Source organism: Vitis riparia, chromosome 7, assembly GCF_004353265.1.
Source record: "Vitis riparia cultivar Riparia Gloire de Montpellier isolate 1030 chromosome 7, EGFV_Vit.rip_1.0, whole genome shotgun sequence".
Taxonomy (NCBI): Eukaryota; Viridiplantae; Streptophyta; class Magnoliopsida; order Vitales; family Vitaceae; genus Vitis; species Vitis riparia.
In genome coordinates, this window is record NC_048437.1 from 8,640,233 (window position 1) to 8,658,696 (window position 18,464).

At 30.1% G+C, this 18,464-nt stretch overlaps 1 protein-coding gene across 1 annotated transcript; it reads left to right on the forward strand.

Moving 5' to 3' along the window:
* The first annotated feature begins 10,677 nt into the window (after nt 1-10,677).
* On the forward strand, nt 10,678-12,255 carry LOC117917544 (salicylic acid-binding protein 2-like). Its single transcript, XM_034833856.1, has 3 exons — nt 10,678-11,160; nt 11,538-11,675; nt 11,800-12,255. The coding sequence occupies exons 1-3, from the start codon at nt 10,786-10,788 to the stop codon at nt 12,097-12,099; spliced, it is 813 nt and encodes a 270-aa protein (XP_034689747.1). The 5' UTR covers nt 10,678-10,785; the 3' UTR covers nt 12,100-12,255.
* Nucleotides 12,256-18,464: the final 6,209 nt, after the last annotated feature.

An 18,464-nucleotide genomic window follows, 5' to 3' on the forward strand; every position in this document is an offset into this window, starting at 1 on the left:
TATAAACAGCAAGAATGAACGGAGGCAACTTGCGCGAGGAAATGAAGACTGGTGCTACCCATTTTTCTCAAAGATCAGAACCCGAGTTGGTGATATGCAGCATTTGTTGTATTGCAGTTCACTTATTTTGAGGACGAAAGCATAGGCTATAATAATAATAAAAAAAAAAAAAAGGCTCTGCCAGTTGCTAACCGATTAAAGAAAGAAAATAAATGGGCTTGATAGCTTCCACCCATTTCACCATCAAACCAACTTTTTATTTATTTATTCATTCTTTCTCTCTCCCACTATTTTCTCCACTCTTCCAATCCACTTTCATTCACGTTTAATTCTTCATTTTATTATTATTATTATTATTATTATTATTATTATTATTATTTTGTTATATCAAAGTTTAATTTTCCAAAACAAATTTCCATCTCCAAATAACTTTCAAAATTTAATTTTTCGAAATTCCATTCTCAAAATATTTTTTTTAAAGATTCCAATTTCCAAATTAAAATTTTAATTCCCATTTTCTAATAATTTTTCAAAATTCCAATCTTTACATTTATTCATTTAATCATTATTATTTTATTTTATTTATGTATTTATTTTTAAAATTCCATTTTTAAATACTTCTTCAAAAATTCTGATTTCCAAATTTAATTCCAAATTTTTGAAATTCCAATTTTCCAATTTCCTAATCCAATTTCCAATTTCCAATTTCCGGAATTCCAATTTTCACATTTATTTTTTATTATCATTATCATTATTATTATTTTTTTATTTAAAAAAAAATTCAATTTTCAAATAATTTTCGAGACTCCAATTTTCAAATAATTTCAAAAAACCAATTTTCTCTCAAATAGTTTTAATTCCACTTTGGTTTTCAAATGATATTCTGTTTCTCTTGATTTTACATAAGCAAGAATGAATTTTCATAATTCCAAAACAATGGAATTTATGGGATTAATTCATGCAAGATAAACCGGGCTTTGGTGGGGCCCAACATGAAATAAAATTTTCTTTAAAATAAGAATGAATTTTGAATGAAGTGTCATACGTGCTATTGGTAATTCCTCATCTTGTTTGGTGATATGAGTGACATATTTCATGTTCATTACTATGCGTTAACCCTATTTCTTGATAGCACATTTGTGGCTTGTCGTCCAAGTACGCATCCACTCCCCTTTTGGTCTTTCTATATGCATGTTTAGATTATCACATGTGTATGATCACTCGGGTATTCATTGTTTTCCTTATTAGATGCCATGATTGCTTCATTTTATTAGTAGAGACCCGTTTCTAGTGACTTAGAGGGGTGCTACGATTTTTACCGTACCTTCCCGATAAGTAACTTGACCCCCGAACCCGATCCGGTTTTTCACAGACCACATTTTCCAAATAAGGAGTCACACTTAGGGTTTTCTTTCTTATTTTTTTTACCCTTTAAAAATAAAACAAAAATAAGTGACGACTCCAAGTCTTTTCAAAAATCAAATTTTCATAAAATGTATAAAAAGTGAGTTTCGCCATCGAGTGGAAAGCGCGTGAGCCGAAATGTGGGTTCCACACATTCTCTATCATTTTCTTATTCTTTTTAGATAATCTCAATGAAAAATTAAACATTTTATCTCCCTTGAATTTAATACAAAAACATAATTTATCAATTTAAAATTAATATATATATATTTGAAAAATCATCATTTTTATTATATAATTATAAAACTTATTTTTTTTCTTAATAAAATTAAAAATTAGAATAAAAATAAAAAATATAAAGAAAACAATAAATGATATTTTGAAAATATTTTTTAGAAATATTTTTGTTTTAAATAGTAAATTTAAATAACAAATTATACTATCATTATATATAATAATTGTAAGGGTTAAATCCAAAATTTTGATTTAAAATTTAAATATCAATAATTACAATAAATGTGAGGCTCATACACCATAAATGTCTTGACAAATTAAGTGAAGTGCTTTAAATGTATTGAATTTTAAATGTTTTAGTTGAAAGACAATTTTGATATTTAAGACTATTAAAGTCCTCCCCAAAAATTATTAGAAGAGACCACCCTTTCCAGTAATTATTCCAACTCAATCCACCCTATTGGATAATTCTCCCAATTTTCTGATGCTCCTTCTATAAAAAGATCATTGTAGGTAGTTTGATAGGCTTCCTATCATCACTATACTTTTGGTTACATAGGGTCGGTTTCAAACCTCATGAGGCAAAATTTGTTTTTATGTGGATATGCAATTTCCGCCACAAAGCAAGTCTTCCATGCAATGGTTTTTATTCTTATATGGAAATCATGTTTAATTGAACATAGAATTGTCACTGTACAAGCCATTGTGTCGTCATAGTATACCAAACAACTCTAAGGGGTGCACTTTTGTCATTTTTGGAGAATCATGCTCCATTGAAGGTGTCAATTGTCATACCCACGGGTTTTTACTTAATTTTTCTATAATGTGCCATGGTTAGAAACCCTCTAAGTCAACTTATTTTTACCCACAGGAGATTGCACAAAGAACTAATAAGAAAAAACGAGTCAGGGTAACAAATTAAGATTGTATGGCAACTCTTTCCCCCCAACTTTTTTTACTTTACACTAAGAACACTTGTCTATTCTCTCGAGCAAGACTCTCACATTTATTTGGTAAGTTCAATATCTTAAATGGCTAGTGGCCCCTCCATTTATAAGCTTCAATCAACCGACCATATAGCGCATTTATAGGAACAACTTATTTTGAATTAAATGTCTTCAACCAACTCATTGTCTCATCATTTACCATGTGTCCCATGATTGATTCAAAATCCCTTTGCGGCCACCTCTTGCAACATGCATCTTATGCTTCCTAATCAATGCCATCTACCCACAATCTTAACAGCCATATCTCCATGCTAGGAACAAATTTCTTAACCCTTGCTTGTCACATGGTGCTTGACTTGGTTCATGCTATGTGTTTTCCCACTTCAACCCCCACTTATTGACCCATGTCTATTGTCCAGACCATATCAACAGCCCCTTACTTAGGCTTGCCCCAATACCAAGGTGCCTTCCTTGCTTGTGTTGGGCCTAATGTAAGGACTACTTGTGCCATCCTTGTGTCAGCCCACGCCTTGTTGAGATTAACGTGTTTGATCAGCCCCTTGCGAGTGTCAATCTGTTGAGTGTTTGTCTAAGTAGTCCATGTACATGTCAAGCCCTTTCATGACTCATACGCTTGCAACATGCCATAGGACTAGGCTTTCTCTTAGCCCACAACCATGTGTTGCTATGTTGGCTCACATGTGTGCCCACTTGATCAAGCCACCACAGTTCAACTATACTCATATCTGTGTCACAACCATGCCCTTTGTTGTTGTGCCCATGAGTGTATGCTAGCAAGGCTCATCTGTGTGCTTTGCTCGTATTCGAGACACCTCATAATGCGCCCTAGGTGTTGTTCAGCTCGAGCCTTATTGCTACCTTTAATTGAGTCACGGCTCTTCCTTCCCCTCCGTCGTAAAAAGCACAAGTCATTTCCAAAATGTTTGGAGGAAACATCATAAATGCTTAAGGAGTCATAATAATTTTTCATTAATTATAAAAAATATATTTATAAAAAAAAAACCAAAATTTCACTTGAAGACCCCATCTTAAGGCTTCCCTTTTAATGAGAAAATACCAGTATACCAAAATCCCAAACTTGAATTTTGGCTTAATCGAACTGAGTTGAACTAGGTCACATGCTGCCCATGCGTGTCCAGCCACCACACATAATGCTGCAAGCCTCGAATCCACTTGTCTTGCTCATTAAGCACTCATGGGTCCAAGGTGTCATCCTATAAGGCCTTGGTGCCACATTGTCTCAGTCATGGTGCTAACAGAACGCTACAAACTTGGCAGTCTTGGCACCTTTGTTTGAACCCTTATACGAGCTGCTTGCACGACCCTTTAATAAGCCTTCACAAAAAGGTTCATTTCGATTGCAATTGTGAGTTGTTCAAAGCATCATGTGATCTGGTCGCTATTTGGACATTGGCAACATGTTGTGTGGTTTTCTTTGAAGACTTATTTCAATTCTGAATGGCTTTACAAATGATTTACGAAAAAGGAAACTGGAATTTTGGGTACCGTTGGAACGACTGTGTGCAATATCGAACAACCATGTGAAGTGCAAATGACATGCAGTACATCCAAAATGCAAGCTGCTACCTCATTTTAAAACGCATGTGTGGAAGTCTCTCATTCTTGTGCAAGAAGACATCCATATTCCATAGCAGTAGAAAAAAGGTTTGTTTCTGTCGTGGTTTGAACCAGGGGTCGAAACCTTTGAAGAGAAAACTGAACTTTAGAGCTATTAATGTAAGTTGAATCTTGCATCCTTATTTGAGCCCCTCCATGCATATAGGAACATGTAAGCACAATTTTGGTTGTTTTTTCTATGACTTCTTCGTATCACCATGCGAGATATTGGCATGCCCACGCAAGATTTGAGAGCCTGCGCGAACATGTTGAATCTTGGCCCCAATCCTCTGTATATCACATTTCTCCGACAGCCTTTGATTGTGGGTGAAGGCAGTGCATATATGATATCTAAGATGATTCCAAGCAACCAGTTCACCTTGGCCTATAAATTGGGGTTTGAGTTTTTAATAAACTTTTTGGCCATTTTTGTTTTGGACAGAGTTTGTAATTCTTCTCTCAAGGAATACAAATATGATTCAATTTCTCTCATTTTCTCACCAGCCAAAAATGTTGTCTGGTGTTGATCTTAAGACCATGAGTGGCTAATTTTATTTTATTTTTTTAATTTGGAAGAAGAAAAATTTAGAGTTAAGATCTATGATTAAACATCTAAAGCTAAAATTGAAAAGTAATCTTGTTTGAATGGATTGATCAATGAATCCGAGAAAATATTTTCTTTCAAATATCTTGAATAAGAAATATACTCTGATCTTAATTGATTGAATAACATCATATTGTTGCAATATAAGATCTATCGAAAGGTAATTAAGAATAAATTGAGTTTAATTTTTAATGATTAATCAATGTAATTAGGATTCCTGATTTAAGAATTTAATTAATTTAAACATTAATTAAATTGAATATTGGTTTAGGTTAGATTTTTAGGTCTTCAATTGAATTTGATGAATAATAGATCTTGACTACCTATTTACCATAAAGGTTCATTTCTAATAAATTCCAAATTTGAGAGTTTTTTTTATTAGTAGACTTTATTATAATTTTAGTCAACTTTAATTTTTTAATTAGCAATCTATTTTCCCAACTTTCATCTATATTTTTATACTATTATGAGGAGGTTCATGGGTTGGCCTTGCTCGTCACGTTTTAGTCACCCAATTGAGCTAAATAACTTTCTTTTGTTTCTTACAACTTTTTTATTAAGTGGTGGTATACCAAGCGGTAGCCACCCTCATCATTTTTATTCTCTTTGCTAACCAAGTTTGTGTGGTCAAGGTTATTGTTAGATAAAGTAGAGACCATTTAAACATTATGGAATAAGGTTTGGTCAAACGGAAAGAGTGTAAGGTGGTGTTTGTTTTTTTACTTAATTCTAAATAGAACTTTAATACTTAATAGTATTAAATATTAGGTTGTTTGTTTTTGTAGTATTTTATTTTTATTAAGTATTAAAAAGTAAAAAAAAAAAACAATTGTGTTATTTTTTTTATTTAGAAAAAGCCACATATTTTGGTTTTTTCTATTTAGTAAAAAGTTTATAATAAGTCATGAAAAAGTAATAAAACAAATAATCTAAATTCCAAAACTAAATGGTTTTCAGCAAAAAGTTAAAAAAAACAAACACCACTTAAATTATGGAGAAAATTCTACAATCAACTTTGTTGGAAAAGTGGGGAAATTTGTATTATAGCCCGCAACCTTGACCAACTTGATTGCTTGATGCATTTGTACTTTGTTTGGAAAGTGGGAAAATTTGTATTATGGAATATTTGACTTAAGTAAGAATGAAAAAGTTGGAAAGCTACTTGAAGTTATTTAATTCCGCTGAAAATATCTCAAATGGATCTGCTAGAATATAAATAGATGTAATTCAAATATGAAAAGGAAGGGCAATCAAATTTTTAAACATGCCAAGCAGATAAGTTGTGCTTGATTGGGAGCCATTGTCAAATCAGCAACTTGTCTCCAAATTCTCAACCAATTTTGCTTACTTGTAATGGAAAAGCTGATGATAGTTGAGAGAGATCGCGTGGAGATTGGAGAAGAGCTGACTCCATGTTACGTGAAAGATTCGACCACGGCCACGAAGTCTCAATTTCCTTGTTTAATGGGCTTTGAGGTTTTCTGTCTGAAAGAAGCGATTCACGCATAGTTTGAATTCATGAGCCTAATCTATACGACTGTAACCAGTAGGATGGTGTAGAGACACCAAGAGAGACCTGGTATGTCCTGATGAGATGAATATCTACTTAAATTATTAGTCTACCCCAAATTCTCCTTTGCACTTATTCCATCCAAATGGCATACGCCACCCAAGAAATATAGAAAGTGACATATTAAGCCTATTAGGCTGTAGAGCTTTTTATTAGTAACATTTTTACAAAGAATTAATTAAAAAAATACTTTTAAAACATTGATACACTCATAAATTATTAGGAGTCAAATGATGTACTAAATTTCAAAAGAAATTTTCATCCTCATATTGAAGGATGAAAATCCTGACAAAAGTTGGGTGCTTTCCTCGTCATGGTAGGCGTTGGAAATCCATAGAAGAACGTAGAGAAAACCATCACCCTGTTCCAACTTTCAACTAGGTAGCAAAGTTAATCAAGGCAACCAGCTAGACGCCAAAATAGTCTCTAAACTGCCCTTCTCATGGAATTCCACAAGAAAATAGTAAAATACACGACACATCAATCACACACAGACGAACAACAGTGTTTCATATGTCCGCTCCTTCCTTTTTGTGGAGTCAATGTCGATGAAGTTGAAGAATCTTTTGACCATGCTTGCCCAGAATAGGAAACAGGTTGATCATGCACATGACACGTGTCATCATCTTCACTGTATATTTCCAGATATGGTTGATTAATTTTAAAATAAATGTTAAAAATATGTGTTGAAATTAGATATAATTAATGTTTTATTTGTTGAGAGGTTGAAATAAAGGATGTCAAGGTCATGGTAAATAATTGTAATTTATTATAAAAGAAAGATAAGCCAACGTGGCTCAAATCAAACTAGCATAGGATCCTTCATGTTACTTTAGTCCACAAAAATCAAGTTTTGTCCATCAAATTTTGGTATGAAATTAATTGAGTTTTAAATCATTTTTAAAAATTATTAGACTCGTTGATGAATTTAATGTATTACATTTTACTTATTTAGAGTTTATTTGTCTGGCCAAAAAAAATAAAATATACCATTAAAAAGAAATTAATAAAGTTATTTAAATGAATTTTGGTATGTGACTTTTTTATATTAATTGGATTGGTTTTATGTTTCGTAATTTTTTAATATCAATTGATCAGATTTTGAGTTTTAAAAATAGGAAATTCAATACATCTTGTGTGTGATTTTAAATTTATTTACTTAAATAAAAAAGTTAGAAAAGTTCAAAGAAATTAAGAAAATATGTAATTCAAAGAGATCATATTTGAAAATTTTATGTATTGGTTAATAAAAAGAGATTGGAAGGAAAAAAAATAGAGTATGTTCTACTTCATTTAATTTTTATAATTATTTAAAAATTATTTTATCATTTCTTCATATTTTTAGTTTATTTTAAAAATAATTAAAAACAATTCATACTTGTTCACTGCAAACTCTAAAGAACTATAATAAAATTCAGGATATATTAGATGGATTTCTTTTAATATAAATAGGATGAAATTAGATTTTGATAAATCTAAAAGATATTAAACATAAGATAATAAAGGATAGCATAGTGTTGTTGTTGCTGGTTGTTGGTGTTGGTATTGTTGTAATTGTTAGTGTCGGTGTTGGAGTTGGTGTTATTGTTGTTGTTAGTGTTAGTGTTGGAGTTGGTGTTGTTATTATTTAAATAATTTCATTTTATAATTAATCGTGCTTGATGGTAACTTTAAATAAAATTTTTAAACATTTATACTCATTTTTGAATTAAAAGACGGTTAAAAACTAATCATTTTATTCTTGAAGAAAAAAAGATGACCATGTTTTTCGTAACTTCAATTATAACATAAAAAAATTATATTATTAAATGAAGATTTAATTACTCAACCCAAGTCGTTCATTTTATCTAAGTTATTATATATGATATTTAAATTTTCAAAAGATATATGAAATGTAACATTAAATTTGTAAAATAAATTAGACTTCAACTCTTTGTATTATTAAATGATTAAATTAAAGTCAACTCTTAAATTTAAGATAATATGAAACTTTTTTTTTTTACTAATTCAGGTCTTATAATTATTAACACTTCTAATTCAGCACTAAATTTTTATAGTACTTGATTTTTAATTTTATCAAATACCTTTTTTTAACTAATTTTTTAATGTAATTTATAGTTGACATATCTTTCTTTAAATGAAGTTATACTAGGTCATTTATTTTTGACAAAAAAAACATTAATATTGCCATTATACACAATATAATTCACGTGCATACAATAAGTTAATATAGTTCACATGGATAGAATTAAGAATGAAAATGTCACAATTTTTCAATAAAATATCATGTATCAATAAGTTTCAAAGTGAAAAAGGTGGGACAAATGTTGAGAAGTCGATGATAAATCGAAAACACGCAAAAAAAAATAAAAAAAAATGAATGTGCTAATTGGTTTTTGTTGAATACCATGATATAACATCAAATTTTCTCGTACACTCCAATGGTTATAATCTTGATCCAATAACCATGGTTTCCTTTGTGCATTTAAAAGCCTTTGTAATTGTAAGATTAAAAATTCAATGGTCATAATTAAATGTGGATGTGATCTAACAACTAGAAAAGGTTTCCGGCCAATAGCTATATGCATGATCCAATGACTAGATTTCATCTAACTTCGATGTAGATGCAATCCAAACACTAGAAAGTGGAAACGATTTATAACAATTATACAACCTTTCAAAGACTATTATTGGTCCCAAAATTTCCTATAAATACCTCATTCTCATTAAATTTCATTCAGAATGCAATTAAAGAGACTTTTGATGTTATACTGCTCCAATTTTTTGTTTGATTTCTTTTTAAATTTTATAATTTTACTATTTTGGTTGAAGTCGTTGATTAACCATAAAACAAGACTTAACATATACTTAAGATATGTTACAAAATTACTAATATTAAAAATTTAGTTATGATACCTTTAGATGAAAGAGAGATAATGATAGAGACAATAATATAGATGATGATAATGATGGAGAATATGTTGGACATCAGGACCACCAAATGAGACTAAAATTTGTCATCATTATTTCATGGGTTATGGTCCATCTCCTCATATGATGGGATGAGTCAAAATTCAAATGATGAAAAATATGGTACATATAATGATCCTCCAATGCAAATGTCATAAATTGTTCAATGAAAATTGGGAGCTTCCCATCTCTGAAAAAGTAGTGGATTGGAGTAAAGATATCTATACATAACATATTTTTTTATTATAATAAATGTTTTTAAAACTTCATATTATAGTACCAATATTATTTCCAATAAGATGGGTTTCCATCCAATAATGGACATGATATTATTATCAAATGTGATAGAGAAAATAATTTTAATACATGTATTATTATTTTCATAATTTTTTAAAATATTTTTATTCATTTTATTTAATTTTAATTTCATTAATGTTTTTTATCTAATTTTTTATTCAATAAAATTTTACCATTAATTTTTTTTTTTTTGTAAAAAATGATATTTTTATCTTTCCATATAATAAGTTGTGAACAAGCGCTGATAATTTATTTGAGGAATCAAATGTTAGACAAAAGATACCATAAGATTCGTCCAAACTGAACTTGTGGAATCCAATCAATTGTTTTGTTGGCCACGGCTTTGGAACTCAGAGGTAGACACGTGTTATGTTCAACCAAAATTTGTATATGATTTTTTTACTTGCAGGACCATAGCTAATTCAATGGTGAATTAAAATCAGATACCATGCTTGACAAGCTCATTTCCCTTACTTAAGCAAGACATTTCACACGTACCTGCTGGCAGGGCCCATACATGTTGTATCCCTTTTTGAAACCAAGACAGAGGGTAGGCCAGGGGCCGAGCCGTGTCAAATGTTTCAGTCTTGGGCGTGCGTAAGTCAATTGAAAGGATTAGAATGGTTACTTCTATAAAAGGGTAAGTAACCAGTGCAAAAATATAAAAGTATTTACAGTTCAAAAATAGAAAAGAACAGAGAAGACCCTCCACCATAATTGATTCTGATAATCTCAATGAGAAAAATAAAAGTGTGTCAGCTAAAAAAAAAAAGGACAGGACCCTCCACCTACCACCATTGTCTCTTGTGTTATTTTTTCATTAATAAAGTCTGTTAGCAGAGATTCCATGCTTTGGACATGATATTAGTTTTAAACAATGAAATCAAATCAAATCCTCGTCATGAACACTTTAGTCAAATAATTGAAAGGGACAATGGATTACGGCCGACCTTTCGCGGAGGGACTCTTTCTAATAACCACGTTTTATATCTGGGAACAGGACATGCGAGTCACGCAATTATTTTGACTTTTCGACTGTTGAGACTTGAGAGTTGATCTTTCCGCATCCAGCTCCAAATAAAGGTCCGCATCGTTCAGCAACAAGCGCCCGCAAAAAATACATGGAGGTAGATCGGAAGCAAGGAAGGCATTTCGTGCTGGTTCACGGAGCTTGCCATGGAGCTTGGAGTTGGTACAAGGTCAAGCCACGGCTGGAGGCCGCCGGCCACCGCGTGACGGCGCTGGACATGGCCGCTTCCGGCATTAACAGGAAGCAAATCCAGGAGGTTCACTCAATGCATGAGTACAGCCAGCCGTTGCTGGAGATGATGGCGGCGCTTCCTCCGAATGAGAAGGTGATACTGGTGGGTCACAGCCTTGGGGGCTTGAATTTGGCGGTTGCCATGGAAAAATTTCCTGAAAAAGTATCAGTCGCCGTCTTCCTCACCGCCTTCATCCCCGACACACTGCACAGGCCCTCTTATGTCTTGGATCAGGTATGCTATAACCTTTAATATCAACTTAAGTCTTAAGAGTCTCATCATTCTATTCATAAATTTCTCAAAATAACATGAATCTTTATTCGATTTATTCACACTTTCTCCATCTTCTCCATATTACATCAACGAAAAAGAAAAAAAGAAAAAAAGAAGAAAAGAAAAAAAAAAACAGTTCTTTAATATATGGTGGGTGTTGATAGCTTATCCTAAATGAAAAACTGCTGTCCCCTTTTCCCCCTGTCCAAAGCAAAGCTTGCCTTCAATGGCGCGCACTAAGATGAAATCCCTCAAATTGCCACAGAAATATATGGACTTGGATTCTTCCCCTGTTTTTATGGTTGAATAGTAACTGTAAATTCTTCCCTTTTTTTTAGTATGTGGAAAGGACTCCAAACGACGCATGGTTGGATACTCAATTTTCACCTTATGGTAGTTCAGAAAAGCCTCAAAATTCAATGTTCTTTGGCCCCGAGTTCACCTCTACCAAACTGTATCAACTATCCCCTATTGAGGTAAATGAGTAAATCTCTCTCTTCTTTTATCTCATCAAATTTAATTTAATTACATTATGCATTTTTAAATAAAGGGTTTGAAAAAAAAACTCATTTTAATCATATTGTATAATTTTTAATGAAGGATTTGGAACTTATATATGCTTTGGCAAGACCAGCTTCATTGTTCTTGGAAGATTTGGTGGAATTAAAGAAATTCTCGAAAGAAGGATATGGTTCCGTTACTAGTGTTTTTATCAGGTGTGATAAGGATGAAGCTATAAGAAAGGAATTTCAACAGTGGATGATTGAGAACAGTGGAGGAGTGAAGGAGGTGATGAACATAAAGGATGCAGATCATATGGCAATGTTTTCTAAACCAGAAGAACTGTGTGCTTGTCTCCTTGAAGTGGCACATAAATACGTTAAACTTCTATTTTACTAGACATTGAGTTATCATATTAATGGTGGTCTTATAATAATTGAATTGTATCTTTCGGCTTGATTGAGTAATGGGGTTGAATCGTGTTGGTCTTTATATGTATCAAAAATAAGATATGCAAATGTTGATTTTGGTAATGTTAGTAATTTTATTGAATTATCAATTATCTCTATCTCATGCTCTTTTTTTTTTATGTTTATTAATATTTAATTTGGAGAATTAAATATAATATCAGAATATTATAATTGGGAGGAGTAAGTGTGAGCCAAGAGTTGGAGTTGACATTTATGTCGCATACGGAACGAAGAAAAAGGCAGATGGGTGGATTTTGACATGAGAACTAACATCATTTTGTTTTATTTTACTTAATATTCTAAATTAAGTGTTTTATTTTAATTTTCCATTGAAGAAAAATATGGGAGGCATTTTATGTTTCTTTTTTGGGAAAGAACGAGTTTACAGGGAAAAAAACCAAACAAGACAAATGAAATTAGTCTTTGATTGTACATGAAACCTAATTGATTTTCTTCTTATAACATTTGAAATCAATTGACCTAATCTTGATGGGCTCAAGGTTCTTCCATTAAATCCTTTTCTAGGGAGAAAGAGTTTAATTTGAAATGTACAACTTTTTTCATTTTAAAAAATTTATTGTAATTTTTTTTTCGTTGTTTTTTAAGTCATGATTAGAACAAATCTATGGACCCCGCATTTCGCTCGATGTGTTCCCATTCGAAAGTGAAACTCGCTTTTTGTTTTATTTATTTGGTGAAAATTGATTTTTAGAAAATACTTAGAATCAGCCACTTATATTTGTTTTATTTTTAAAGGGAAAAACAAAATAAGTAAAAAAAAAAACTCTAAGTGTGACTCCTAAAGGAAAAAAACGGGTCTATGAAAAACCGAGTTTTGGTCTGAGGGTCAGATTACTCATTGGGAAGGTACGGTGGTTAGTCATAGTACCCCTCTAAGCCCGTATACGTACGGCCTCTACTAAACGAATCGAGGAAATTGTGGCAATTAATTAATTAATTATGGATATAAAAAAAAAAATCAATATACAAGTTATGGTGAAAATTAATATGCACAAAATCAATGATGAAATCTAATTACAAAAATACACAAAATAAATAATAAGAGAATTATGCAAAATGATCGATTGAATTAAATAAATAAGAGATATTAAAATAAAGTTTTAAAGAAATTTCAAAGATTTTATTAAAAATAATTTTGAATTAATGATTTCCATTTATTTACTTATAAAAAAAAATCAATTTATTTTCTCAATTTCATTTGTATTTAATTTTCAAAAAAAAATTATTTACATTTATTGTATCAAAAGAATTTATTACAAAATTTCAATTTGGGGACAAAAATTATTTTTACTTGCTTTTACTAGAAAATAATGAATTTTTACAATTTTATTTACAAAAGTATTTAAATTCATTTTCATTTAAAAGAGTGATTTTTATAAATAATTTTAAATGACATAACTTTATTTGCAAAAGAAATTTTAATTAAAAAGAAGAACAAAGATTTAAATTCTCTATTTCTGAAAAAACACTTTTAATCTCATTTTAATTAAGGAAAAAGAATTCATTTGAAAATATATTTTTAGACAATTTTACTAAAAATTAATTTTTGGAACAACTTTATTTACAAAATAATTTTTGGACAATTTTTATTAAACAAAGAAATTTTTTAACAATGTCATTAAAAACAATTTTTCAAATTCTATTAAAAACAATTTTTCAAATTCTATTAAAAACAATTTTTTTGGATTTTTCTAAATGCATTTTTTTTGAATTTTTATAAATAAATAAAAAAAATCCTTTTATTAAAAATAATATTTTAAAATTGTTGTTTTATTAAAACACATTTACTAACTTCGTCCTCTCATTTAAAAAAATTTCTAGTTTGTTCGATGTTCAATTCTGCACACACTCAATAAATATATACGAACAAATATTTACAAGAACTAATAAAAGTAAAACCAAATAAAAGTGAGAAATAAAATATATACTCAAATAAACTTACAATAAGTTCCACGTGTATTCAGCCAACAAGATTGCAAAGTGGGTCCATGCAAAAAACAAGAATAGCACATATGTAAATATCCAGAAATGTATAAAATCCCAAACAAATATTCAAACCCAAATTCTAATTTCAAATTAGTCTCATAAATTTCGTCAATTAAAATGAGCCCAAATTACTATAGGTCTTAACCCATAACATCCAAATTAATAACAAAAAATACAAACTCAATCAACCAAACCTAAATTTTGATAAATTAAAATAAATTCTACTAGACCTAAATTTAATATTTCATAATTTAAGCCTAGTTTAATATACACCACAATTGTCCCATGTCCAAATTAAGCAATTCAAATTGGCCAAACTCATATCAAATATTCAAATAATCCAACAAATCCCACCCACATTATGGGCCCCAAAATTCACATCAATTAACAAGCCCACATAAAAAAATATATGGTCAAGAGAAATAATATTCCAAACCCAAACAAATAACAACTTAACAATAGGCTCAAGTCCAAATAAACAATATGCAATTGATATAATCGAAATATCCCCAAATTAATCATCAAATACAATATGCCCACAAACCCAAATTAACAAATTTCAAATTAATTCACTAACAATAAATTAAATCAAATTACGTATTGATCTACCAACAACAGATTAACCCCAAATTTCATATTAATTCAACAATTCAAATTTCACAAACAACAATTACTATTAAAATAAAATAAAATAACAACATTAACAATAACAATAACAATAATAATAATGACAATAACAATAATAATAATAACAATAACAATGATAATAATAATAATAACAATGATAATAATAATAATAATAATAATAATAATAATAATAATAATGGGAAACGGATGAGATGGGAAGGGGGTCACCGACTAGCAATGGCTCGTCGGCGGCGACTGAACGGTGGCCTTACCGGCAACAATGAGGGTGGACGGGTTTTCGGGAAGCAAAATAAATTAAAATTAAAATTAAAATAAAATAGGAGGAAGAAAATGGGGATGGAGGGACACCGGAAAAGGCGCCGGCGGGAGTGGGAGTTGGGGTTGTGCTACTGGAATGGAGGTGTGGTGGAGTGTTGTGAAGGTGGGAGAAGAAGAAGAAAAAAAAAAAGGAAGAAGGAAAATCCGAGATCCAATGAACAGTGAGGGAAGGAAAAAAAATGGAAAAAAGCCAGGGAGCTCTCCCAAAAAAAATTTTCGAGGGTCGGCTGTCTTCCACAGTTGGAGGAGAGAGAAAAGATGAGGAAAAAAAGATGGGGCGGAAAAGTCTTGGGGATTGGGGGAAAAGATGGGGGGAAAGAAAAGTGGGAGGGAGATGGGAGAGGGGGTGGGGCGGGCCAAAGAGTGAGAGGGAAAAAAATTTTGGGGAAAAATGAAAAAGTGGCCGGTGGTGAGGAGTAAGGGAGGAGAGAGAATAAATGGGTGGGTGGAGGAGAAAAAGAAAGAGAGAGAATAGAGAAAAATAAATTACAAAATAATGAAAACTAAAAATTAAAGAGTGAATGGGTCTAAAATAACAGATGTAATCGAGATTTAAAATTTGGCTCAAAATTAATGTAAAGATAAAATTGGGACAAATTTTGGGGTCTACAAAATCTTATATGATATTTGTTTTCGTAATATTTTATTTATATTAAGTATTAAAAAATAAAGAAAAACTAATATAATATTTTTTTTCATTTAAAAAAACAAATATTTTAATTTTTTTCTATTCAGTCAAATATTTATAATAAGTCACAAAAAAAATAGAAAAACAAACAACCTAAAATCTAAAAGCAAATTGTTTTCAACAAAAAACTAAAAAAAAAAAAAAACACCCTTTTAATCTCTAATTAATAAATTAACAAAAAAAAAAAACTAATAATATGGGGCAATTTTAGGATCTAATATAATTTTGGTTAATAACTATATTTGTGGAAATTTCTAAGTTTGTTGTAAAACAAAGTGGAAGAGGAAGAAGAAAACAAGAAAGAGATAATAGAATGCATGGAGAAAATTGAATTGATTTTCATTAGGGGTCTCTCCCTTTTATAGGGAGTCACAAAGAGATAAATATCATTATGGATGATTATCCATAAGTTCCCACAATACTACAAATTCTCATATTTTATAACACTCCACCTTGGATGATCATAAGAATATGGTAACTACCTTGTTAAAAACCTTGCCAGTAAAATCCAATGGGACAATACCTGGACGAAGGGAAAAATGGTGCTGTATATCCATATTAGTATTCTCCTCCTCATGTAGATATTATTATGATTTCTTCAACATTTCAATTGGTAGATCTCTCAATTTTTGCATTCTAATGTCATACCTTAACTTTTTCAATGTGGTTGAAGGTAAGGTCTTTATGAATCATCCACTAGATTATTGCATGCCCAAATCTGTTGAACCTCAATCTCGCCTTCCTCTTGGAGCTCGTCAATATAGAAGAATTTAGGGAAGATATGTTTAGTTTTGTCACTTTTTATGAATCTTCCCTTAATTTGTGCAATACAAGTAGTATTATCTTTATGTAACTTGGTTGCTTTGCCTTTGATGGAAAGCAATCCCCATGTATCTTAAATATGTTGAATTATTGACCTTAGTCATACACATTCACGACTTGCTTCATGAATTGCAAGAATTTCTAAATATTTGAAGATTTAGCTACCATTATCTGGTTGATTAATCTCCAAGATATTGTCACACCGCCATAAGTAAAAACATATCTTGTTTAAGATCGAGCTTTATTTTAATGACATAGAAATTACCTACAATAACAAACTAAATAGAAAACTAAAAATATCTAAATAAATTTATAAATGTGAAACATTTAACTATGCCTTTTCATGAAACATGACGACTATTTTAAAAATGAAGTATGAAAAATTACGAATCTAGATATTTAAACCTCCTTATCTAATAGAAAGAATACTAATGATACATTCAAATCTAAAACATAGAAAATTAAGGATTTCAATAATTGAATTCTTAAAAAAAAAAAAAAAAAATCATATTTCATAACTTTAGGCCATAAAAATGTATAAAATTCTTGTAGCTCTAGGCTATAACAAGGCTATAACAATGTTTATATCATTATACTTGTAATAATCTATATTTATGTATAACATATATTTTGTTTTACATATATGACTTCAGATCATAAATTTTCTATATAGCTTCTAGCTATGGATTATAAAATTAATTATTCAACATAAATCTTAGCTATGAGAAATTATATAATATTAACTTTTTTTTGTATAGCTTTTAGCTTTAATAACATATAAAATAATAATCTTTATAGTTTTCATTAATTGGAAATACCTATTTTCTTTCATAAAACTTCAGACTATGAAAATATTTTACATTTTTTTTTCAAGATATAAAATATATATAAAAAATTTCCATATAGCTTTAGGCTTTGGACTACAAAAATATATAAAAGTTTTTCATATAGCTTCAAGCTATAAGAATATGCAAATTAATTATTCATATAACTTTAAGCTATAACAATATACAAATTATTTTTCATGCAGCTTCAAGTCACCAAATACAAATTATTATATAATTTCTAATTATAAGAATATATAGGAATATATACTTTCCTTTTCTACATAGATTGATCATGATAAACAATATTTTTCATATTATCATAAAGTAAAATAATTACTATGAATTCAAGAAACTAGCTAATAAGGCAATATTGACTAAAGAATAAATTTGTTAGAACTTCTAGCCATAATTTTATTACGATAAAATGAAATTTTTTGCATAGCATCAAACTATAAAATATTCTCTATATTACTTCTAGCTATAAATTTTCATAAAATTATTCATGCTTTATGAAAATCGAGCACGCTTCCGTACACAACTATCACAGGCCCTGACTATTTTCCACTTTATTCCTGTTTTTCATTAAGGTCAGACTCTTTCCCGCAATCCCCCACTCACTCTTTCCATGCCCAATCCTTTTTAGCCACCTGCCACTATGTGAATTTTCACATTTAATTGTTAATTTTCTAGTAAAGTTTCACCATTTGGATTGATCGATTGAGCTTTTAAACAACTCAATTCTATCTCATTTGAATTCTTATATACTCTTTAAAATTTTAAATCCTAATTCCATCTATGAAGCCCATAAACTTAAATTAGGTGAGAAGAGGGGGACAAAAGACAAAATTAAGGAAATTACCCGCTTTGTAAATGCTTTATAGTTTTTCTACCAGTTCCAATATCATTTTTTCTTTGAGTTTGTGCTAAATATTTTTAGAAGGTAAGACAATTAAATTTTCTCAAAATCATCTAAAAAACAAGCTA